General features: G+C 43.6%; 1 protein-coding gene and 1 long non-coding RNA gene across 3 annotated transcripts in view; one reads left to right on the plus strand and one right to left on the minus strand.

Moving 5' to 3' along the window:
- Positions 1 to 19,646, minus strand: part of VLDLR (very low density lipoprotein receptor) — a 32,866-nt gene extending 13,220 nt beyond the window's left edge. The window contains exons 1-3 of one of the 2 annotated variants that reach the window (XM_023213196.2): positions 19,178 to 19,646; positions 5,980 to 6,099; positions 1,248 to 1,370 (exon numbers count right to left, since the gene is read on the minus strand). In XM_023213196.2, coding sequence (XP_023068964.1) covers positions 1,248 to 1,370; positions 5,980 to 6,099; positions 19,178 to 19,478 — 544 coding nt within the window. In that variant the 5' untranslated portion in view covers positions 19,479 to 19,646. The remainder of the gene's footprint in view (positions 1 to 1,247; positions 1,371 to 5,979; positions 6,100 to 19,177) is intronic. The other variant, XM_023213197.2, reaches the window with a different exon arrangement.
- The window catches only part of LOC111543320, an 87,730-nt gene continuing 80,682 nt past the window's right edge, over positions 19,077 to 26,124 (plus strand). The window contains exon 1 of the long non-coding RNA XR_002731816.1: positions 19,077 to 19,346. This is a non-coding gene — a long non-coding RNA (uncharacterized LOC111543320). The remainder of the gene's footprint in view (positions 19,347 to 26,124) is intronic.

Below are 26,124 nucleotides of genomic sequence, written 5' to 3' on the forward strand. Positions count from 1 at the left end.
GAAGCTGTGCCAACCTATGCTACCTGGCAGTGTACCTGACAGCCTTGACTACGTCACTCCTTCAAGGTCCCATGGCGTGCTCAGTTCTGGCTTTTGTTTTACTTGGCATGGTGAAGTTTACTGGCTGGGCTGCTCCTAGACCACTATTTATCTGTTGGATATCAAGTGGACACACCCAGATATTGTCATCTAATCTCAAATGCATGAAAAGTCAAATGCATGACCAGATTTCCTAGGTTAAATACCTAGGAAATCTTCTATTGCCTAGATTCCTTTACAGGCCTCCTTCACAACCTCCTTTAAATTGACATCTTGCAAAGTAGAAGCATGCCCTAATGCTCGACTTGACGAGGTCATTCTCCACTAAAACTTGAGGCTGAATCTTTACACAACCTGTCTTTAGCTCGCAGGCCTTGAACTCACTTGTCTTGACCAATATTACTCCCCTCACTTATCTAGAAAATTGAAGGTAACACCCTTATCTTCCTTTCCATTTGATTTTCTTTCATAATCACATTTTAGACTTAAATTTTGTTCATGTTAGTCCTTCTTTAGTGCCTCTACCAGTGCAGGCCTCTACTGACTCAAAATAAACTCTAAGACCTTCTTCGCCTTGACATTCATGTGATCTCAATTTATATGATCCCAAACCATCATTCTTTATGGTCTCATAGACTGTTTCCTAAGGACACAGGTATACACTTGCATACCTATGAAGTTTATCTTATTTAAGAATAAGCTGTAAGATCTCCATTTTAGTAACTTTAGGTTACATGTGTGTCAGAAGTCACTATTCACCCAATTACTAGCTACCTTACCTCTTCAGTAATAGCTTTTTAATAGTATGAGAAGCTGTGCTTCTAAAAGCTTATGCTTGGCCCATAGGGAACCCTCACTTCTTGACTTAGCTTCCAGGACCAGAGTACCATCTGCTCAGAGTCATTATAATCAAACATTTGAAATCTATGCACCTAGTCAAGGAGTTCTTGATTGAATCTGCTGACTTCAGTTTTAAGTATTCAATAGTGAAGCTACCCAAGAGAATGTAAGTCTTGTTGGACCAGGGAGAACATTCTTTAAAGGAGGCTGATAAACTGGTAATGATTTTACTGACTTTGGAGTCAATTGACCTAAACTTTAAGGCGGGCAAAGAAAACTGAATACCAAGTAGTAGATTAAGCAATACTTAGAAATGTGAGCCACCGAACAACTTAGGAAAGTTTAAGGCCAAAGCAAGTTACACTCACGGCACTGTTCTGGGCTTTCATCTGAACCATCTTCACAGTCAGGATCTCCATCACACTTCCATCGGTTGGGAACACACTGGCCATTGTTGCACACGAAGTCAGATTCAGCACACGTCTTCTTTACTACAAACGTTTATTTGAAGGGTTAAAGTTAAAGTCACTTACCCACAGCCCTAGCTTCACATGAGGGCTCATACTGCATTTTGGCATGTTTTGCTCTAAAAAAAGCTGAGTCAATGGGCACTCAATTGCCAATATCCAGGGGGAAACTTCAGAAAAATTATTATTATTATTATTATTTTCAGAGAAGGAAGATGCTCATTTGAGAGACTTGGAGGAAACTGAAGTCAAGGTCAGATAGAGGTTGCCCATTATCTTACGACTCGGAGATATCTTACATTTAACTTCCTGCCTATTGTATAATGTTGAGATTAAGTAACACTTTCATTTTCTACATGTATTTCTTCCAAGTCATTCAAGTACTTCATACATTTAACAGCTAAACATTCCCTCTTCTGACTGGATCATAGTAGAACTGTTTGCTGGGGACTGAATGTTTGTTTCCACCCAAAATTCATGTGTTGAAATCCTAACCCCCAATATGATGTTATTAGGAAGTAGGGCCTCTGGGAGGTAATTAAGTCATGAGGGTGGAGTCCCCATGAATGGGATTAGCACCCTTATAAAAAGAAACCAGAGCACTTGCTTTCTCTCTCTTTGTAATCTACTATGTAAGGACACAGTGAGAAGATGGTCATCTGCAAATCGGAAAGACAGCTCTCACCCGATACCAGATTTGCTGGCACCTTGATCTTGGACTTCTCAGCCTCCATAACTATGAGAAATAAGTTTCTGTTGTTTCAGCCACCCATCTACGGTGTTTTTGTGAGAGCAGTCTGAGCTGACTAAGACACTGTTCAAGGGGCATCCCTTAACACATGTGTTTAGTGTGGAGAAGGAAGGCCAAACCCCAGGACTGAATATTGTCACCCATACTGGTCTACAGGGGCAAAGGAACTCATCAGGTAGAAAGGGGAGAAAACTCAATCAGTGTAACAAGAGATGTTGTATTTAGAATTCAAGGGAGAGATGATTTTAGCCTTTCTAGCTAAGGGGTAGGCTAACATCAATCAGCTAAAAGTCACTGAAGCTGTCAGTGCTAATATCCATAACTGACTGCTAATATTAAAATAGCCTAAGGAAAGGAATTGATTCTGCTGCTAATTCTTGCCGGGGCAGGTCTTTCCCCTATACTTAGGGTTACCATGCAATTTTTTGTCCAAATTGGGACAATCTCAGCAGAAAGGAGACACTGTTAATTAATCCAGAAGATAAGTACAAACCAGGGCTATCCTAAGCAAATTGGGCAGCTTGATTACCCTACCCATGAAGGAATCACAGAGTAGGATGAATCTTGATATAAAGTAGCCACACAGGATACCCTAAGCTTATCTTTCTTATATTCTTTCTTGCCTATATGCTTATAACTTCTACCCAAATTTCTATTTTAAAACATTCCTCTATAACATATATTCTGTGAAGATAAATAAGTGAAAAATTCATAATTTGATGAACATTTGAAAGGGACTGTTTCCCAAATCACTGGCTTAAAGTAAGTAGAACTCTCAGAGTTTAGAGTTTGCCCGTGGACCACTCTGGTTCAATGTAAGATATCATAAAGGGGAGAGAGAGTGGTTACAGTTAATTTCTAGAACTCAAGATGGGTTGGCAAATTACGATGATCTAAAAAAGATTATCTCTTTGAATTACATAACCAAGGAAACAAGACTAGCCATGCTAGCTTTAGATTCATGACTGTTTCTAAAATCACTGAAAAACTCAAACACTAGTGTTAATGAATTAAGTGCTATTCAAGGCCCTTGTTCTCCTGAGCATGGAGGAAGAAGTCAGAGGGTCTGCAGGGTTAGTTGCTGTAATTCAACCTGTGATATTCTTTGGAAGTTGCAAAAGAGGAAGTAGTGAAATTGCTGTAAAGAGACCCCATGATTTATTTAGTTATTTATTTATTTAATTTATTGAATTTATTTTTTTTTTGAGACAGAGTCTCACTCTGTCACTCAGGCTGGAGTGCAGTGGTGTGATCTCGGCTCACTGCAAGCTCCGCCTCCCTGCAGAGGCTATTCTCCTGCCTCAGCCATTCTCCTGCCTCAGCCTCCCGAGTAGCTGGGACTACAGGTGCCTGCCACCACGCCTGGCTAATATTTTGTATTTTTAGTAGAGACAGGGTTTCGCCGTGTTAGCCAGGATGGTCTCAATCTCCTGACCTCGTGATCTGTCTGCCTCAGCCTCCCAAAGTGCTGGGATTACAGGCATGAGCCACTGCTCCTGGCAGTTTTTTTTGAGACGGAGTCTCGTTCTGTCGCCCAGGCTGGAGGGCAGTGGCACGATCTCGGCTCACTGTAAGCTCTGCCTTCCCGGGTTCACGCCATTCTCTTCCCCCAGCCTCCCGAGTAGCTGGGACTACAGGTGCCCGGCTGGGGCTACACCATGCCCAGCTAAATTTTTTTTGTAGTTTTAGTAAAGACAGGGTTTCACTGTGTTAGCCAGGATGGTCTCAATCTCTTGATCTCATGATCCACCCGCCTCGGCCTCCCAAAGTGCTGGGATTACAGGCATGAGCCACTGCACCTGCCCCCCCATGACTTTAAGTCTTAGAAAACATAATGAGGATGTGAAAGATTGGCTGTATACCACAGTGTTTGAGCAAAAGATAAACAGAGACAAATTGCTGTAGGGTTATCTGTCTTCATCTGGAGCATAGACTGGGAGGGTAAAGAAAGGATATTTGAACTGGGCCTTGAGAGACAAGTAAAAATTTAGATGTGCTACAGAGGAAGAGAATTAGCAGTTACATATTTAGAGTACTTAGGTTGCTGATTAATTAGCTCAGCCTAACACTCTAAAAGAATGAGTTAATGAGACCAACAGAAGCACATGGCTTAGAGAATCTAAAGTTAAGTTGACTATGCCCACTGACATACTGGAAATAAAGAACCATGCTAAATATTGTAACCAAGTTCCATATTAAGAGATTAGACCAAAAATAGGAGGTAGCTTTGGAAGTTTTAAGTAATTCTACAGCTTTCCTCTTCCATAGAGAAACAAAGTAAGCACTCAGAACTTCCCTGATTGTAATGCTTCCACTTTCTTTCTCTACTGTCACACATGGGAAGTAGAGACAAATTGTGGCTAAGAATACAATTTTTCCTACCTCAAATGATCTTGATTAGATATATATCTACCTCCTTTTCTTTTCCAAACTGTCCTACCATGTGGCTAGTAGAGAGTACTTATACAAGACTATTTTAGAAAAATCCCAAGTTGACCCAGGTTAGTTCCTACTGAGTCAGATGGTAAAAGAAGACTTTTGTAATATAAAGATAATAATTGCTTTTTAAGAACAAGCAATGGGTTTTGCCAAATATATAGTTTAGAATGGGGAAAAAACAATTGCAACTTACAACAGGAAAATAGTTGAGAAGAGTGAGGACTCTCTAGGGAGATATTTAGTGAGGGAACTAAATTACCTAGGTAACCCAGAAATAGCATGAGACTCAATGTCTTGTGGAATAGATTAAAATCTTAGTGTTAAAATGCAAATGATGGGAAAGTGTTGCACAGAACTATTCTTGGTCCTACGACTGGATGTAAGTTTCTTCCCTGAGACGGTAGAATTGACTTATGCTTCCAAAGGAGCTGCTGATCTGCTCTACACATTGGCATAAAAACACCTGTGATACTGCTCAGAGCGAACAGTTGTAGAACAAGGTCTGCCATGATGCACACTGTATAGCCTTTTAGTAATGATGCATGAAGAAGTAGGTAAGGGCATAACAAGGTGTCAGTTGGTGAGACCTACATTTAGTCTCTACTTTTCTTCTGTATTTCTACCTTGTATAGTGAACATCTTTATATAACATCTTTTAAAAGATAAATGACAATGTTATCACCAATATTCACATAGAATATTGTTTCAGAGTGTTTACCACATGGAACAAAAGGATCCTAGAGCAAACTTCAGCATGTATTCATGGTATCTAAATGTGATCTTGCCATGCAGTTCTCAGCTGTTTTGGCTTGACATGAGGTTGTATAGATCGCATACATAGGCATTTCTCACAATGATCTTTTGATAGATGCTGATTGATGGATGTGACACTGTATCCCCATTCTCTTGGGGAGAGAATGTCTTCCGCTCTGCTAATGCTTTAGAATTAGCAACTATTGTAGGCAGAGAATTAAAAAAGAATCCTTATCTGATCTTTGATCTGTGCTGGCTTGTAGTTTCTATGTCAGGGGTTAATTAACCCCCTGAAACTTTATGAGATTTTCTCATGTCCACGGCTTGCCTTCTTTTCTAGGATTAGAGCTATTTGAAAATCAAAAGGGGAAAACAGTCCTTTCTAAGCAATCTTCTGTTTGTCTCTATTTCTGGTCCATCTTCTTCCTTCTCCCAGATTCCTATTCCATGTTTGTCTGATCTAAGATAAATTAAGTCCTGTCATTTAAATGGCACATCACCTTATTCCATTCTCAAGTTGATAATCCCATGTCAAAGATTCAATTTTATTCCTTTACACAGAGAAGTACAGATTCTTTAGACTCTTTCAAAGCAACTGTTAGAAGTGATTTTATTTTCAGAATCTCAATATGTTTGCAGATTAACATCATATTTTAACAAAATGCATAAGTCATCAAAGTCTTTACTTACCACAGTTCTTTTCATCACTGCCGTCAACACAGTCTTCATCCCCATCACATTTCCACAACAGCGTAATACACCGACCATTCGTGCACTGGAATTGGGAGGGTTCACATTTGGCTTTTCTCCCTGGAATAAGAAGGGAACACTCAGCAAAGCAAGGATTGGTTATAGATTTAAGATACCTAATACCCATGGATGGGGACCTTCTAAGAAGGATACTACAGACTCAGCAGGCTGTAACATCCTAAGGGCCAGAGTAGGATGAATCTTCAGCCAGTGACTGACAGTAATTGCGTTCTTAGCTGGGTCGATCCTAAGACTAAATACTAGATTTCCCAGCCTCTTTCTTACTGAGGTACAGCCAAGGGACTACATTCTGAGTAATGGAATGTAAACTGAAATGGTATATACAACTTTAGGAAATGTCCTTAAGAGGACAGAGGATCCATTTTCTTTCCATCTATTCATTTCTGGTACCTGAAAATTGGGCATAGTGGCTGGAATAGTGATCTCGGGCAAATGGAACCAGACCAAAATAGAAAGAATCCAGATTGCCCAGAGACCACAAGGGGCATCATCTCTGCCTCTGGACTCATTTTTCTCATTTGTTGAAACTACATGTGTGGCTATAATCAGCCAAGTCCTAATCCTTTAATGGCATTTCTTGTCCACATCCATACTATTATCCATTAATGATGTTTCTATTACAAGCACAGTGAAGAAGATTTAGAAGGAGTAACAAGAATAGGGTAGAAATAGAGACTGAATACATGATTCCTCCTCTTAGAAACTGAGGTCTAATTGGAAAACAGGTTTACAAAACAGCTCCAAGATAAAAGCAACAAGAAAGTATAGTTAAGAGGGAAAGGAAGATCATTTGTCATTTAAAGACAAGAAGAAAGAAAAGTGAGGTGGAGCTGAAGATGTAGATTCTATTTCTCTGAATCTGTTCTTCTATGCTTAATGTATGGATATTTAATTCACACAATGGTGTGAACTAAGACTTGTAAGTGGGACAGTTGGTTTTTTTGCCCGGCACAGGCCAGCTAATGTTCAGGTGCTTCCTATCATTAGCAGTTCTGTCCTTCTGGCGGATGTGATTGCTTTACGATAAAAGGCACAGATGTGGCTGCTTAAAGCAAATATACTGCAAATATTTGAGAAAAACAGTGGAATCATATAGTTCATGCAGACTACTTAGGAAGGGTTTCCAAGCAGAAGGCCTTCCGATTTCCTGCCACCTTTCAGCATTTGCAGCTGTGGCACGCTGGCATAAGAACTGATATTACAGAGACAAGCACAGACTGGAACTCTTGTGTTATGTGCACAATACCCTAGTTGGTCTCCCTAGTGTCAGCTACTCCCTGCTGTCTGGGAGCATTCTGTGCTTTGTGGCTCTTCCCAGGGAGATTAAAATTTGACCCAAATCAAGATGACCATATGGGTGTGGTTACTTCCTTGGCTATTAAATATGTTGCTTTTAAAACTGCATCTATCACTCTGGTCCCATGAGTCTAATTAAGCTAGGACCCAGCTACAAAGCAGAATGGTTTCCTACCTTCATTTCATAATACTTTTTCATTCCTCACGTTTTATGGGTTGTAATACACTAGGATTTAGAAGGGGCGCTAGAGGAGGGTAGAGATTGTTGTCAGGAAGCATCACCTGCGCAGTTTTATACTGCTAAACCAAGTATGACGTACCTGGTGCCTCTCCCCTCTTCCTTCATTGCCACTGGATTCTTAATATGTCTGCAATATTCTCAATGCTGAGGGTACATGTCTTGTAGTTCTATATAACCTTACTACCTTTGGGGACTGTGAAGGTGGTAAGACTCTACCTTGAGTAATCAGAAAAAGAACGATTTGTAGTCTGAGAACATAGGTATAAATATACTTGGAAAGAACAGTCAGGTTGGAGTCAGGATACAGTAAAGGTTGAAAGCCTCTGATTTTTTTTTTTAAGGTTTTAGTTACCAAAGGTTAAGTCAAAATGAGACAAAAACATTGACATTGATATCTACAGTGTCAAATTGGGAACCTTGTAATCAGATTTGAATAGGAACTTAAAGGTCAATGTCAAATGATAGTTTCCCACCTCAGGGTTAAGGTACCTGGAAGACAACCTCCTTAAAAATGAGTTTGAAGCTACAGATTTCACAGGCACTCAGAGTGGTCTGGGATTAAATATGAGTATACAGTATCCCAAGGCTGATATTTACTCTACTATTGCGCCTTAAAGAGGGTCTCTGAATTTAGTTGTAATATACAAGCTATCGACAGTAATAAATTCTATTAAAATTCTAGCAGCTCTGCTCCAAGAGTCTATATTGAGCAGACTCAGGACAGGCATCAGCATTTTCTACTAAGAAAATATCTGAAACCAAAAAGGAGTTTAATTTCTAGCTTTTCTTATCCCAGATATTTCCACTTTACTCAAGCTTCTGCCTGATCATCATAAAGCTGTGTTTTACCCTCTGTCAACCACACACACATATACACACACACACACACACTCTCCAATAAGGAGAAGTAGCAATAGGCATTAGGAGTACAGTGTGCTACTAAAATGTCCCTGCTTGTTTAAAAGAATGACATTGGGATGGGGGTAGGAAGACAAGCTGGCTTTATAAAGGATTCTTTAAAGAGAGGCAAATAAAGACCTTAAGCTTTATGGCTATGCCCCTTCGTTTCCTAAGCACTTTGTTTTGAGGGACTGCTACTGGGCAGAAAGTGCTCCCTAGTTCTGTTTAATTCTCTGCTTCCCACAGAGAGGGTGAGCCCAGACACTAAATCGAATGCCGAGCCCTTAGCCACTGACTGGAACACTGTTAAGTTTTCTGTTCAAGTTTTTAAAAGGTTCTACCTTTCCACCTCTGGGACTCAGCTGGGACTGCTGCTGTGCAGAGCTCTAGGAGAACTGAAAGCACCAAATGAGTTAAGCAGCTTTTGGTTTCCAAAGCTTTGGGGATTACAGGATTGTGGACCTGCAGTCTATTCCCATCCATGAAAGTTGAGTCTCAAATTCAGTATTATACCTTCATAAAGGGAACAAGTTGAGCTTGAAATCATCTACACTCGAGGTTCTTTTAATTCTTAGGGCTAAGCTAAAGCCGATGACACCTCAAAAAATACCTTGGAAGTAGAAGTGCTGGGCACTTCTGCTCAGACAGGTGAGAAGTTGGGGTAAAATGCAATTGTTAGTGGGTTCCTCAAAGCCACGAGGTTTCACAAGAATGCCTTAGGTTAAGGGGCAGTTGAAGTGGAGAGAAAGGCCATGCCCTGTGTGTTCCACCTCTGCCTCTACCAACACTTTCTTTTGCATGTTGGATTTTGTTGGAAGAATTTGAAAAGGGTTCTATTAAGAAATTGTATAGGTGTTCTTCCAGCTCTAATACTTAGACTATCTCTGCTCCTTTGGGTGAGGAGGTTGGAAGTCACTTGTACCTACTCACTTATGTGGCTATTTAAATTTGTAATGCATGAATTCCTGGAGTGTCAACAAAATTCTCACCTTTACTATCACTTACATAGATGGAATCAGACTAAGCACACTTCAAGGCACCTATTTTCCTGGGAGCCTTGCTTCTCTAAATAGTTAACATTGCTACACAGACACATTGGCAGTTCACTGGCTCCCAGAAACTCAGGGTTCTTCTTGGTGCTGTTTGTATAAATTTATGGGGTACATGTAAAATTTTGTTACATGTATGTAATGAATGCATACTGATGAAATCCGAGGATTTAGGGTGTCCATCACGCGAGTACATTTTTGTTACAGTCATTGATGTTATTTCTTCTATCTTACTGTGTATCTGTATTCTTTTACCTGCTTCTTTTCATCTGCCCTCCCTTTCCCCCGACTTCTGAGTCTCTGTCATCTTTCTACCGTCTACCTCCATGGAATGAAATATTTTAGCTTCCACACATGAGTGAGAACATAAGATATCTGTCTTGCTGTGCCTGGTTTATTTCCCTTAGCATAATGACCTCCAATTCCATCCCCATGCTGCTGCAAATGGCATGATTTTCCCTTTTCTCCATATCCTCAGCAACATCTGTTGTATTTTGTCTTTTTAGTAATAGCCATTCTGACTGGTATAACATATGTCATTGTGGTTTTGGTTTGCGTTTCTCCGATGATTAGTAATGGTAACGAATTTTTCATGTATCTGTTGGTTATTTTTATGTCCTCTTTTGAGAAATGTCTATTCAGGTCCTTTGTCCACTTTTTAATGGGATTTTTTTTTCCCCTGTTGAGTTTGTATATTCTGGATATTAGTCTCCTGTCAGATAATAGTTTGTAAATATTTTCTCCCATTCGGCAGGTTATTCTTCACTTTGTTGATTATTTCTTTTGCTGTGCAGAAGCTTTTTAGTTTAATTAAGACCCATTTCTCTATTTTGTTTTTGTGGCCTAAGCTTTTGAGATCTTCTTCATAAATTCCTTGTCTAGACCAATGTCCTAGAGAGAAACGCAGGGTTCTTAATGCATATAGAAGCCAGCCTGCCATTGTCTAATTTTCCATGCAGGAGTTGACTTGGGAGAACAATACATAAGCTTCAGTAAAAAACTGCATAGGCCTTTGGGTAAACACCAAGCCTTCCAGATGGACTACAAATCTCCCTGTGGGGCTCTGAGCAGCACCCTGGCAGGAGCACTCCAACATGCATGCCCAGAATATAGAGCAAGTGGCTCTGGTACCAGGCTCAGAGTGTACTTCAACCTGCACAGAGGCTCATGCTGCCACACTGCTGGGGCCACCGGGGCCAAGCATTTAATTCTCTCATGCCCTTACTCATTGCCTGAGCATATGGGTGTTATTTGCTGGAATTCCTTCAGTCCATTTGTTCTGGCACTTCTGGGGCCACGAAGGGCATTTATTTTTAGTCTAGTTCTACTGCCTGCCACTTTAATGCCAGTGTTTCTATTTGTAAGCTAAAACTCCTTTCAGGACAAGCAAATTTCTGAGTCAGCAAAAAAGTTTTCCTATGAGGAGAAGGGTTTGTAAGAGGCAAAGTACCACAACAGGTGTTAAGGGAAATGTTCTGAGCTGTCAAGCACAAACGTTGTGTTCTCGCCTTAAAGTCAGCCTCTGAAACATTGTAAGAACCAGTTTGGGCCAGGCATGGTGGCTCATGCCTGTAATCCCAGCACTTTGGGAGGCTGAGGCAGGCAGATCACCTCAAGTCAGGAGTTCAAGACCAGCCTGGTCAACATGGTGAAACCCTGTCACTGCTAAAAATACAAAAACTAGCCAGGCGTGGTGGCACGCACCTGTAATCTCAGCTACTTGGGAGGTTGAGGCAGGAGAATTGTTTGAACCCGGGAGGTAGAGGTTGCAGTGAGCTGAGATAGTGCCACTGCACTCCAGCCTGGGCAACAAGAGTGAAACTCTATCTCAAAAAAAAAAAAAAAAAAATAGTTTGGGGGCCACTAAAAAGTGGTGAATATGTAGGCTAATTCTTCTGAGTCACGGAAATAAGTGCATTTTACAGTTCAATTGTCAGTTTTTTCATTTACATCAAATTTATCTTAAGAATCATGGATATAACTGAATCGTTTTTGTTATTGGTCAAACACCACTCTAAGACTTCACATCTCTTAGCTTTTAAAATTCTTAATCCTGCATGGTTGGCCCTATTATTCCTCTTTTACAGATCAGGAAACCTGCTAGAGAAGGAAAGTACAGTCACTTGTCCCAGATCACCCTTTGCAGAGCTAGGAGTTGAATCCAGGCACTGGCTCCAGATACTGCGTTACTAAGCATCAATTTAGATTGAGCCTTGTTGTTGAGATGGAGGCCTGCTTTCCTTCCCCATTCTAAGTTTTTAAAAATGCTGCTAGAATTCCTCAGCAAGTCTTCTAAAAGGATTACAGCTCTTGGTTTTCTTGTCTAGGGTTCAAGTCAGAGGAAAGGCCCTCCATCTGATATACCTTGAAAATCGTTAGCTTCTGTGAGTGGTAAACTAAGTCAGTCGTTCTCAAGCTCCCGTGTGCATCAGAATCCCCAGGAAGGCTTGTTAAAACACAGAATGCTGGGCCCCAGCCTGGATTCTGATTCAGTAGGTCTAGAACAGGGCCTAAGTTTGCATTTCTAATGAGTCAATGTTGACACATGAACTCAATTAATATTGAATTAATGTTGCCAATTTCGGTCCACACTTTGAGAACCACTGCACTAAGGTTAAGAAGCTACAGATTCTACCCATAATGTAAGTGGCTCTTTCATTTTCAGGGTTGTAACATCTACTAATAACACCCTCATAAGGCCTAAAGTTCATCACAGGAGGACAGGAGATAAATACCTCTTTTACAACACACATGATAGTAACACCTGAGTAAAGCCCTCAAAACTATTTTGTAGAACAAATTTATTTGGGTGTCTTACTAGGCCGAGGTTCTTCTAAAGTCCCTGTGTGGTCTATCTTTGATTGGCCCCATTACTTACTCTAAATCAGTACTCCAGAAATAAGCCCTAATTCTTCCCTGATATTTGGCCATCAAGCCGTGTCCATGCCCAAGCCCTCCTCTCTCAACTGATCTGAAGTTAAATCTCTTGTTCCTTTGTCTCCAGGCTGCCACATTCTCTACCCATATCAAGCAACCTAGTGATTCAAGCAACCTAGAAAAGCCAAGAATGGGGTCATTTCTCGGCTTACCACTATCTCTAGGATTAAGTTCCCTACTAATTTCCTCAGACGTTTCCCTCTTGGTCACCACCCACCATCTGCTATACAGGCTGAGCCAACAGCTCAAAGGGGGCCCACTCACCTCCCCATGGCTTTGCCCTTCCTCATGGCTGCTTTGTCTCAGTTTGTTCATGTTGCCCTTGTCCACCCATTCACCAGGAGTGGGCTCAGATTGTATTCTTGAATGAGGTCTCAATGCCTTTTTTGGAAAAACTAGGTATGGTCTGACTGCTTTCTCATAATAGTCCCTGTCACAGAGCCATCACACAAGGAGATGAGTTCAGCTACCATTTTTCACCTTTAGACACAGAGATCTCCTAAGGCATGGCCTGCAATTTACATTTGTAACTCAGGACCTGGTGCGTGACATCCTACATTCTCTAGGCACTAGTTGGTAGTCTTGGGTGCATGAGTTGATTTATTAGTTTACTAATAAAGCTGGTCTCAACTAAAAACTTTTGTCAAAAACATTTTCCCCAGCTTTTCAGAACTTGAAACCAAGTGTGACTGGTTGTTTTAGTAGCTAGAATACTTTGAAACACTCGAGGTTATAAAGGTCCCTGTTCCCTATACCTATGAGGGTACCTTCACCTCATCTTTGTAACTTTTTTTTTTTTTTTTTTGAGACAGAGTCTCGCACTGTAGCCCAGGCTGGACTACAGTGGCGCGATCTCAACTCACTGCAACCTCTGCCTCCTGGGTTCAAGTGATTCTCCTGCCTCAGCCTCCTGAGTAGCTGGGATTACAGGTGCGTGCCACCACACGCCACTCATTTTTTTGTATTTTTAGTAGAGATGGGCTTTCACTATGTTGGCCAGGCAGGTCTCGAACTCCTGACCTCATGATCCGCCCACCTCGGCCTCCCAAAGCACCGGGATTACAGGTGTGAGCCATCACGCCCGGCCTCTTTGTTGCAATCTATCATTTAAAAACAGTGCATTTTCACACACTTGTCTGTCAGAATGAGTGTGTCCCTTTGTGTGTGTTGGCTTCATTACCATGTGAAAAGAGAGGTTCTGACACCTGAGAAAGTTAGCAGCAGCTAACTGGTAAGGTTAAGAGTTTGATATATCAGACCCAGATTTTACTTCTAACATGTTTTACTGCTCTTTGGTAATACTGGCAGTAATCCATTGTTGCTTGAATCATATCACTTTTGTAGGATTATCTGCAGAGATAGAATCTTTACTGGCTTTTTCATATTAAAGTCTAAGTTCTTGGTGATTTTAGGGAAACTTCATAAGCTGGAACCCAAATAGCACATGGAAACTCCAGCAATCTTCAGCTGCTATCTGTCTCTTTTATGATTAAGTCTTCAACAATGGATCTGCTCACTCCTCTTCAGAGTTTCTATTCCAAGCGGTCTTCAGCTGTTTCCTGCTTTGATTCCCCCACTAGACTAAGTGCCACGAATGAAGGAACCTGTGCTGTGGTCACTGGCCCTGTGCCTGGTGCCATACGGTAGGTACTCAGTAGATGTAAATCAAGTGGTTTCAAGAAGATGCACAAAGATGACAAGCATCAATCTGCAACCTACTTAGTGAACATATAGATAAGTTAATACCTCAGATCTGGGGAAGTCTTTAAGAAAATGAAAGATTAGAGGCAGTCTATAAAATAGAAACCCTGTTTACTCACAGTATGTGGGAGAACTATTAAGTTCTGACATGTGATGTAATCACAAATGCTGTCTATTGCCAAGGCTTTGTTAGGTCCCTTGCTTGGCAAATTACAAGTCCCCCCATCCCCATCACCATGTCTATATACATAAAGGCTACCCAGATGCCCCCCAAGTTGGCAAAATCAGCTGTTCTAGCCAGAGGCTCCATCTTATAGTTTCCAGCATCTCTAAACTACAAAGTAGGCAAAGGATCTCTAAGCAAGCATTGCAACATTTCTAACAGAATCTCCACACTTACCCTCACAGGACCTAGCAGGCATTATCTTGCTTAGAGACCCAAAATAACTATTGGGGCCGGGTGCAGTGGCTCACATCTGTAATCCCAGCACTTTGGGAGGCCAGGTGGATCACGAGGTCAGGAGATCGAGACCATCCTGGCTAACAAGGTGAAACCCCGTCTCTACTAAAAATACAAAAAAAGTAGCAGGGCGTGGTGGTGGGCACCTGTAGTCCCAGCTACTCGGGAGGCTGAGGCAGGAGAATAGCGTGAACCCGCAAAGCGGAGCTTGCAGTGAGCCGAGATAGCACCACTGTTCTCCAGCCTGAGTGACAGAGCGAGACTCCATCTCAAAAACAAACAAACAAACAAACAAACAAACAAACAAACAAAAACTATTGGGCCAAGCTTTCCTAGGAGACTTCACTCAATGGGAAAAATATGCTAAATTTATGGTACAGGTTGAGCATCCCTAATCCACAATCTGAAATGCTCCAAAATCCAAAACTTTGAGTGCTGACATGATGCCATAAGTGGAAATTCCACACTTGACATCATGTGACAAGTTGCAGTCAAAACTTTGTTTCTTGTATAAAATCATTAAAAATATTCTATAAAATTACCTTCAGGCTATGTGTATAAAGTGTATGTGAAATATAAACAAATTTCATGTTTAGACTTGGGTCCCATCCCCAAGATACCTTATTATGTATGTGTGAATGTCCCAAAATCTGAAAAAATCTAAAATCTGTGGAACGCTTCTGGTTTCAAGTATTTCAGATACGGGACACTCAACCTGTGTTATCACCTGCCATCTCATTTGGTTCCTGCAGTGCAGTTAGTGTATCTAACTAAGTGGTATTAACAGTGTTTAGAGTTTTTGTTGCAAGCCAATAGAAGAACTTAGCAAAGAGACACTGATTTAGTTTGAAAAATGCAGAGAGTAAAATTGAGATGATTTTTACTTAAAAGCCAGATTCTCCTATAGCTAGGTTAGACTCTGCCCCAACTCTTCAGAAGAACTCTCAGTCCTCAGATTTTCTAGCCCAAAACTCTTAGGTGGCAGAAAAAATTGTCCCAAACTGTCCCTGGACTACTTACTTCTGCTTAACAAGTCTATCTCGCCCATAACCTCAGTAGACGGTATTTTTGGACTGTTTGCCTTGAAAGTAGTCTATCATGCTGTTGTCCAAGTAGTCTTTTGAGATTAATTAATTAGTAGGGACCAAACTAAGCAATTTTGAATCTAATCAACCAACCATGGAGAGGGCAGTTGTATTAGCCACAAGGAGCTCCCTAAGGCAGGCACATTTACGATGAACATCATTATAGACCTCATCAAGCCCTTTAATGCATTAATTTCTTAGGCTAGTATATGAAGGTGGTTTTCCAAATGAAAGTCAGTATCCAAAGTGAATGCAATCATTACTTTAAGTCATGTAAGCAACTGCCTCGTTTTAAGCACTTTTCCATGCACTGAAAAGAATGACTTTATTTACATTCTGTGAGAAATAGAAAATGGGCTAGATACTTAAAATGAATTCTATGCTGTGTGCCAAGTCTTCAAGGTTTGGGATCAAAACCCGAAGCCATATGGCTGGGTACTATCTGTTCCCTTGATCTTATGGTCATGTTCTACTCTAGGAGTTCTTGTTAAGTATCATCAGTTTGTTACCTCTCCTGGAGCAGAAAAGGCTTGTAACAACTTTTTTCCTCTTCCAAAATTGTAATAAAACTACTCAAGTCAAGTTTATGGTTATTCAATTTTGTGACAGGTAGAGACACTTGGATCAGGTCTTCACTTCTTTTGAGCATGGAGGCTGTCACCTTTGCTAGCAACATTTTGTGTTAAATAGTCTATTGTACTAAAGTCTTAATATTGGCAGCTCTACTTGACCTTTATACATGCTTTAGGTATCTGGGGACTCAGGCCATAAAAGCAAACAATCAAAACGACACAGGACAGGCACTATAGGTAAATGCCACATAAAGTGGGCAAGAGGGTGATTCAGGGAACAAAGCTATACTAGGTTTCAAGAAGCTGTTACTACCAAGGAGGGCTTGGCTGGTGACCTTCCTTTACACAGTCCTTGCTCACATGAGTGATCAGGCTTTGATAAGGGTTACTATCGTCATACCTTCATTGGTGCTATCTGGATGAGCCAAGTTTACTTTCCATGACTTCCAGTTTCTTCCCTCCAGGTCTATTACTACCACCAGTAACACCAACCCACTTCTCACGGTGAGGGAAGTTTCCTTCTACTCTTAGCCTAGTTGCTAGCCATATATGAATAGCTCTCACAAAACCTTGGTTTTTTTAGACTTTGGCCTTCAAGAAGATATCATACCACAGATTTTAATCCTGACTACTCAGGCTGGAGGAAAATGTCCTAGAACCCCCAGGAATTGTGCAATCAGGTATACCAACTTCTCAATAGCTTTAAGTTCCTTGCCAGAGTCTCAGTGCTCACCTGCCTTGTCCAGGAGTACCATGGAACAGCACCATGTGCCAGTGGAGAGATGGGGTATATGTAGAAGCTCCAGGGTAGAAAGTGAGCCCACATGCCCTGGAACTATGAACTTAAGACAGATGCCAGTTGGGATTGGTTTAGAGTCAATACCTGCCTCAGCCCAAATTTCCTCCAGTTCTGAAAGAATCTGCCTCCTTTCCTTTGAAGAATTTGTTTTTTCCATTGTTCATGGGATGTCAAATATTTCACATATGACAAAGAGGATCCTCATCTGCCTAATACAAGGTGAATATCTGGCTTTGACTAACGCAAGTCAGTTTAGGTGCGTTCCTAGCATTCTATAAAGTAAAGTTAACCTCTAGTGGAAGGGACACGCAGCAAAAATGAAACTTTTCTCTCACCTTCCTGGATAATTGTCCCTCCTGGTATACCTTAGTGTTTTGAAATGTTACAAAAGGCATAATGCAAGTCATGGCACTATACTGAGAAATCGTTTAATAAGTTAGTATTACTCATCCATTAATGATTAATGCTAGCGTTTGAAAACTCTTGTAAGCAGTGCTTTTCTAGGCTCTCAGGCTTGTTACACATCAGATTCCACGTTCACTACACATTCGTCCTCTTCAAAGAGTCCAGGCAGGGGAAGGCATTTGAGGAGCCTGTGGAGTCTCCTACTTTCCATTGAAAGTAACACTTCCCGTGCTGCTCGCTTAGGAGTCCGCGGAATCATGTGACCAATCTAAACGTGATCGCACCGCCAGCCAATCGCAGAGGGCAGAAAGGCCAATCCCAGTTCACACCCTCCGGACAGTGGCAACTAAAGGGCAGGGGCATTCGGAGACGTAAAAACCCCAGGCATTGCCCGAGAGGCTCCTTGACCACATACTTTAAAGTTCGCTCTCACTTCAGGAGCACGTGACTGCAGGCAGGCAGGGCCCCTTAAGCCACCTGGCTACGGGAGCTAGGGACTCTGGAATGGGTGTTTCGGGCCGGGGCGGCTTTCAGTCCCAATTCCCCGCAGCTGACAAGCCCCTTGGCGTCACATCTGAAGATCACTTCTGGGACGCGCTAGGATTCTGACTGAGTCCTCTTAGAAGAGCTTCCTGTCGCTTGTCCAGGAAAGTTATGAGGCCCCAAGTGGGAACGTGGCTGAAGACCAGGCAGGGCCCCCAAGCCCCTGCGGCAGACTCTAGGGACCCGACAGTAGTCACCACTGCCCTTCTCAACAAGACAGGGCCACACACTCGCTCTCGCGCTGTTCCTTTGATTTATTGTTTAGAATGAAGGCTAATTACAGTCACTAGCCTAGGACTCAATTCCTCTCGAGGAAACGTCAACAGGAAGGAGGATCAGCAAACTAACCTGATTAAGTCTTCGTTCCACTCCCCCTCCCCATTCAGCTACACGAGACCCGAGAGGTTTCCAAATGCCGCCCGAGGCGTGGAAAAGGGAGGGGAGAAGCACCCAGAGGACAGTCCTGCGTAAAGCCCGCTCCTCCCCTACCCCGCACGCCGGAGAGGCGGCCCCGCGCCGGGGGAGACGCAGTCTGGGTGCGCAGACTGCGCACTGCCCGCGGCTCCGCGGAGCCTCCCGGCTGCCGCCCACCGAACGTGCGCCCGCTCACGGCCGCCGGAAGACTCCGAGCCCCGGCCCGCACCTGGCGCCCCGCGTCCCCGGAGGCCCTCACCTTCGCCCGCCGTCCGCTCCCACACTCCCTGAGGTTCGAGGGGCGCGTCCCGGGCTGCCGCGCACGTCTCGGCCCTCTACCTCCTTCCTAACACTCCGCCTGGCAGAGGAGGCAGAACCATTGTTCAATGCTCAGAAGCCCACATACCTCAGCCCCTGTCAAGGGGGCGAGAAACGAGGCAAAGCAGCGGCTTTGGGGGAGGCGGTGTGAGGCATCGAAGACTAGTTCAGGCGAGGCGTCAGGACACCCCAAACCCCACTGTTCCCCAAGCCTGGCTCCCTTTAGCCGCGGCGCTGACAGCTCAGAGGCGCCACCACTGAGGGGAGGGAGAGAAGGCGAGACCGAGCCGAGAGGCGCCTCCTAGGAGGCGGGTGGGCAAACGGAGACCTGAGCCTCGGGGTCTCCCGGTGCCCCGGCTGGGTCCCGGCCCCGGCGGAGGGGCGCGTCCTCACTCACCGGTTCCGGTGGCGCCGCTCTCCCGGGGCGCCCAGCACAGCGCGAGCAGCAGCCAGAGCGCCCAGCGCGCGGACGTGCCCATGGTGCCCGCCTGGATGGTGCCGCCGCCGCCGCCGCCGCCGTTCGCTCCGCACAACAAGTTACCAGCCCTTCCGAAAGGAGGAAGAAGGTGGGGGCGGGGAGGGGAAAGGGGGAGAAGGAGGGGGAAGGAGTTGGGGGGGAAGGGAGCGGGGAAGAAGAGGGCACCCCCTCCCCTACAACTTGCACAATCTCCTCCCCACCAGCCAACCCACCCACCCATCCACCTCCCCGGGCTGCAGCAGCAGTGCAAGCCGAGCCTGCGAGAAAATAATGCAGGCGCTGCAGAGGAGGGGAGGGAAGAGGAGGGGAAGGAAGGGAGAGGGGGTGGGGAGCCAAGAGCAGAAGAGAGGACAGAACAGAGAGGAGCCGGTAGCGGAGCACCCACACCGGCGGCGGCTGGAGCTCGGGGTGAGGAGCGAGGAGGGGGCAGGAGGGGGAGTGGTCAACGGGAGGCGCGGCGGGCGGGCGGGAGCGCGGCGGCTTCAGTCCTCCTTTCCCTCGACGCGCTCCTCTTACACGCGCCGGGCAGCCTGGTGCCTGCGCCGGGAGTGTGCGAGTGTGAGCGTGCGTGCATGAGTGACCGTGGTCGTGGCTGTGGCCGTCGCCGCCGCCGCCACCCGGGCTGCTTTAGGGGCCCGGCTGCTCCGCGCGGCCGCCTGGGGCTCACGGGGGCCCGGGGCGGCCGCTGGTTGGCTCGCGCACCGCCCTCGTCTCCAATCCCGGGTGCCTGTCCTAATTTCCTGATCCAGGGAACCTGCCGCCGCAGCAGCTGTGCGCTCTCTACAGTCATTACTGTACCCTCCCGGCAGCCGCCAGCAGAACATGCAGCAGCAGCAGCAGCAGTTAGCGCTGATGCAACTATCGTTGCTATTGCCACTGCCTCCCCACTAACGGGGCGTCCACCTGGGGGGGGGGGTACTTGCAGTTTCCGGGGGCAACAATCATCTCTCTACCACCCTCTCCTGCGCCCCTGAGAGAGGCTGGTAGGTAGCATCTTCTTCGGGCCTCCTCTCTCCACTCAGAAAGTGATGAAGCTGAGGGGCTCCAAACGTTTGGGGCGCTCAAATGTGGGGTTTGGGATGTCGGTCTCAATCGCACGCTGAGATGCCATTTTCCTAAAAACTAAATGTATCTTTCAGTGAGAGAGTGTGTGTTTGAAAGAAAGAGTGCGCGCGGTTGTGACTGCTCCTCTGTAACAGAACAAGACTAAAATAACCCAGCCTGGGATAAGGAGAAGGGAAATTGCTAGCGCAGCTTTGCGTTTGCTCATCAACGATTATAGTTAATTGCTAATTGCACAAAATGATAGTTTGAGGGCCTGTAATTAAAAGCTTAACCTTTTCTTGTTTGGAAGAGACGGGCCCCATACGTTTATTCCTCTTGATATACTTTGTAACATTCAATTACAAGAATCGAGGAAAGAATAAAGGAAGCAAAGGCAAGACTCCTAGAAAGGATTGATTCTTCTTTTGTGCCTGACAGTACCTGAGTCTATAATTTGCTTTTTGTGTACTTCAGTTTTCTTGCACACTTAGCCCTGGTTGAGGTGCATTGTCTGCTGTGGTCTGCTAAGCATCTAACCAGAGTGGGAGGGCACATTGAGCGATTTCACTTTCTTAAATAAAAGGTTTTTAGGTATTTTTAAAAAGTTGTTTTTATTTTGATTCAAACTTGGAAGATTTCAATAATATCATATTCTGACTCTATTCTGTTGGTGATCTGAAGAGTAGTGGGCACTGCCTCACTGTCTTCTCTTTGCCCTGGTTCTTCTGGAAATTTGTCAAGGCTAGCAATCAGGGGAGATGTTTGTTAGGAACTTACTATATCCAGGAGACACACAGGAGAGGAAAATTCCAAGTCAGGATATGTTTCTGTGGGACCAAAGATATCCTGATTGTGACTGCTAAGCCTGAAAGGGCTTAACTCTAGGTATGGAGGGGATCTTGCACTATAGTTCATTTTGAATGCTATTTTGCCCACCCTGTGATTACACAGTTGCTGCAAACTGCATCAGTCACACAGGTTGCATGTGAAACAACTAAAATTTGTTTTTATGACATGTAGTAGTGAAGATGCATGCTGGTGTTATTCACCAAACGGCATTGAGATGTGATGGGAAAACCTTAGTGCATGATGTCTTTCATATTCTCAGGGTTCTGAAATGCCATCTGATGAGCTGTCGCTTTACACAAGAGGAAAGGAGTAGAGGGGATGGGTGGAATCAATACGAAAAGAGGCAGCATTAATAAACAGTCATAAGACTTGATTTAACACTTTTCTCAGAGATATAGGTATACTACAAGCTATACATTGATATGGTATAATAAGACTTTGAAAAACATGTGTGAGTACTTTCTAATTCTCCAAGGGATATAAATAAAGTTTCAGTGAACTTAGCTGCAGTTCTATGTTCAATCCTGTAACTTTTTTGTTGACTCAAAATAAAGCGTAACTTTTGGCTCCATCTCTGATTGACATGTAACTTGGTAAAAATCACTGTGCCTCTCCGTGTCTGCCTTTTGGCCTGTAAACTGAAAATAAAACCAACCCACGTTATATCAAAGTGCTCCGTGGCCACACGGACCAGCTCTCTGCAAGGCATTGTTTATTAGAAGAAAAAGGTTGTATGGAGAAATGCATTTGATTATGATAGAAAGTAGCTAATAACTAAAAAGATAAATTGATAAGTGGAGATGGAAGTGGTTGAACTGAGCTAATTGATCATCAGTGGAGATTGAAATGGTTAAACTAACTAGGTTCAGATAAGTTGACACTGCTGGATTCCTGATGCCTTCAGGTAAATGCAGAGGCAATCCCATTCACTCCTACAATCCACCACATTCATTTATTTGTTGCAGCAACACATACTGAGCATCCCTGGCTAGCAGGCACTGTGCAAAGTAGTGGGTATACAGAAGTGCTTATCTAGGAAGCTCAGCATCTGGTAGGGGAGGCAGGCAAGTGGGCAATTGTAGTACCCTATGTATAGCACTCTGATTAAGAGATGCTTAAAGTGTTATAAGATTGCAAGGAAGAAGCAGCTATTCTGGCTGCAGGATGAGGGTATCAGAAAAGGCTTCACAGAGCATTTGTTTCCAAGCTTTTTTCATGATTTTTACCCAGTAATCTGAATTCTCCCTACTTCTGGACACATGGTAGAATTGGACATCCTGGCCCCCTTATGGTTGGATGGGGTCGAAAGACTAACTTTGGCTAATTATTTGTGAGCCTAAGTTACAGGGTGCCACTTTCAGACTGGAGCATTTAATTGCATATATGAGACCCTCTCTTTTTGTCTGCATGGTGACAAGAAATGTTTAAGAGGTGGCTGTTGCATTAGTCCAGGTCTCTGAGTGATAAGATTCATTTAGAACTACCCATGTGAGTAGTTCCCTGCTGTCTATGTGTCTTTAGCAATGTTCACATAGAGTAAAGGTTAGCAAACTAGGGCTCATGGGCCAAGTCTATTCAGTCACCTGTTTTTGTATGGCCTACAGATAAGAATGATGTTTACGTTTAAAAAGAGTTTTACAAAGAAGAGGCATAGTGTGCAACAGAGACTGTACATTGTTCACAAAGCCTAAAATATTTACCATCTAGCTCTTTAGAAAAAGAAAAATACTTACCATCCCCTGACAGAATGGGTGAGAGAGTAGTATATCTTTGTCATCTTCACCTACTGAGATTTTGTTACCTCAGCATAACCTAGTGTTAACCTGACTGATACACTAGGGGAAGAGGGAAGGAAAACCATGGTTAGCAGAGGGCACAAAGGCAAAAGAGCAGCATGTATTCAAGGCAATGGAAGGGATTCAGGGTGGTTCAAGGGTGGGGTTCAAGTGGACTAACAATGTGAAGTAAGGCTGAAGAAGAAAGGCAAGGACTGGGTTAGTTGGAGTCTAGGGTGTCATGCTAAGGCTTTGGATTTTATCCTGTGAACCATAGTAAGAACTTGTGATAGATGTCAAGGCCTGACATCCAGTTTCTTTTACTCTGACAGTGGTATGGAAAACAACTCGTTTAGGTTGTGGGATAGAGTCAGACTAGAAGAAGAAACATTAGTTAGAGGCCCCAGTAGTGAGGCAGTGCATTAAAGAAAGTAGAGGAGGCCAGATGCGGTGGCTCACACCTGTAATACCAACACTTTGAGAGGCCAAGGCAGGCAAATCCCTTGAGCTCAGGAGTTCAAGACCAGCCTGGGCAACATGGCAAAACCCCACAAAAAGTACAAAACACTAGCTGGACATGGTGGTGAGCACCTATAGACTCAGCTACTGGGGGTGGAGGGAGGCCTGAGGCAAGAGAATTGCTTGAGCCCTGGAGGGTGAAGGTGCAGTGAGCTGTGATCATGCCATTGTACTGCTGCCTGGGTGACACAGGGAGACCGTGTCTCAAATAAAATAAAAATAAAAAATAAGAGGAAGAAACTACTGTTTGATTAGTCAGAAGCATTCAAATAATTCCTCCATGAGATTTTTCTCCTTGTTTTTTTGGCTTTATCTCTTTGACGCATTTTCCAAACATGTATAATCCATTTGTATCACTGGCTATGTCTGCTAAAAGTACAGATTCTCAGGCCCCTCCCTTGATGATCCTTTTTCAGTTGGTCTAGAGTAGAGCCCAGGAATCTATATATGTAACCCTATTCTAGTTGGTTCTTAGAATTAGTCATGATTAAGAAACTGTTTTAGAGAATGACTTCTTCAGTGCCATTTAATTGCTAAGTAGGTTTACTTCTATCATATTTGTGTAACTTAATTTGTCACATTTCTCCTAAGGGAGTAGGTTAGGATCCATCAACCTTAGGGTAGATGCTTGTCATTATTTTTCTTCAAGGTCCTTAGACTAATAATATTGGCATTAGAAATAATCTTCAAACCAATTTGCTAGTTTGTAGTACTCATCACTGTGATTTCTACCACATGGCCTCAGCATAGAAAGTAAGGAGTGAAATGAGCTGTCCTCTTCTAGGGCCATCCCCTTCTGAAGTGTTTCAATGGTAACTTCCCAGGCTTCATTCCATTATTTTCTAACTGTGTGACAGGCCAGGGAAATGAGTGGGATTCACCCCTTCTAGTCTCCATGAGTAGGACCTGATGGTCAAAATCAGTGGGTCACAAATTTTAGCTTCCATCAGAATCGCTTGGAAGGCTTGTTAAAACATAGATTGCTGGGCTCCACCTCCAGAGTTTCTGAATCAGTAGGCCCAAGAATTTGCATTTTTTGTAAGTTCCCAGATGATGTTAATGCCACTGGTCAGGGAGCATACATTGAGAACCACTGTTCTAAACCCATTGACATTACTTTCCCCCTCAGCTACTGTGATTGGTTTAAGGGCCTCAGCCAGTCAACCTATGGCCTTCCTCTGTTTGCATTGATTGGATGCTTCAGCCCTAAGCACATTACAAAAGCTGGCTCAGTTATGATGAAGCTCAGGGCTTTTGCTTAGTTAGAAAGGCATTATCTTCTAAGTAAAGAGATGTGTGGACGTAAGGCTAGAACTGCTCCTGCCATTTTGCCACCTTGAAGGAAGCCAGCTGGAAGATGAAACTGACTCATGGAGAAGAAGAAACTGAAATAAATGGCCTCAAATTTGTAGGCCCAAGCCCAGATCAGCTTGTTTCAAAAGCTGCCATTCTGTAGTACTTCTCGCTTACCTGTACCAAAAAATTCCCTTTGTTGCTGAAGTCAGTTTAGATTGAATTTTCTCTTACTTGCTACCTAACTGACAGAGGTGCTACCTAACTGACAGGTATGGGCCCAGGATTTCAACAATGTAAGGCTGTGGTCCTCAACCCTGATTGTACATTAAAGTCTCCTGGAGAGCTTTTAAGACTATCAACACAGGAACAGCTCTATCTCGGCCAACTGAATAACATGTCTGGGAGTGGGGCCTGGGCATGAGCTGTTTTTAGCTTTCCAAGTGAGTCTAATGTGCATTCTAATGGTGACTTACTCGGTGTTAAGCCTAAATGCCCTCTTGAGGGATGTAATGTGCTTACTGGAAAGCAATAGGCAAAACTCTGCCCATGGCCACCCAGTAGAAACCACATGGCTAACCCCTCCTGGAGGGCATTCAGAAGAGGAATACAGGTATTAGTAAGGACTGTTTTGAACAACTGTATTCTTGTGTAACCTGGCCAAATCAACTCCCCACTCTAAATCCAGGGTTAATGTGGACTTACTGTAAATGAATGCTGATTGAGGGTTACAATCTAGTAAGAACAAGGTTTTGAAATTCCAAGGCCAAAGACAATTTTACAGACTGCTTTTGAGCAATTTTGGAAAGAAAAAATGTGGCCAAATGTGGTAAAAATAGTTTCTGGTTGGAGGGAAACTCCAAAATGGGTTGAATATGAGGCTAGACAAATGGTTATTAACTGGGAGCAATTGTAGACCCAATAAATGTTTGTCAATGTCTTGAAACATTTTTCACTGTCATGCCTGGGGGAGATGTACCCTCTACTGGGTAGAGGCCAGGGATGCTGCTGAACATCCTACAGTGTACAGGACTGGGCCCCACAGTGAGTTATTCAGTCTAAAATGTCAGTGGGGCCACAGTTGAGACATTCTGAGCTAGACTTAGGAGAAGTCAGATGGCTCTGTATGTGCGAGGTTTTTATCTGGGTTGGATGGCCTAACAGAAAGATGTTCTACTCACAACAGAGCAAGGACAAACTGGGTTTTGTCCAGTCAATGACAGATGTGAATGCAGTGTCAGAGGAGGTTGTGGGTAGATTTACAGACCTGGGAAATTTAAAGCAAATCACACGTAGTTTATGTTTTAAGTTGAAATAGGTCAATGTAGGACACATTCTAGGCTGCATTGTGAACTCACCAGGGTTCTTTGTTTTATAGGGTTGAGT

The sequence above is a fragment of the Piliocolobus tephrosceles genome, chromosome 14 (assembly GCF_002776525.5).
Source record: "Piliocolobus tephrosceles isolate RC106 chromosome 14, ASM277652v3, whole genome shotgun sequence".
Lineage (NCBI taxonomy): Eukaryota > Metazoa > Chordata > Mammalia > Primates > Cercopithecidae > Piliocolobus > Piliocolobus tephrosceles.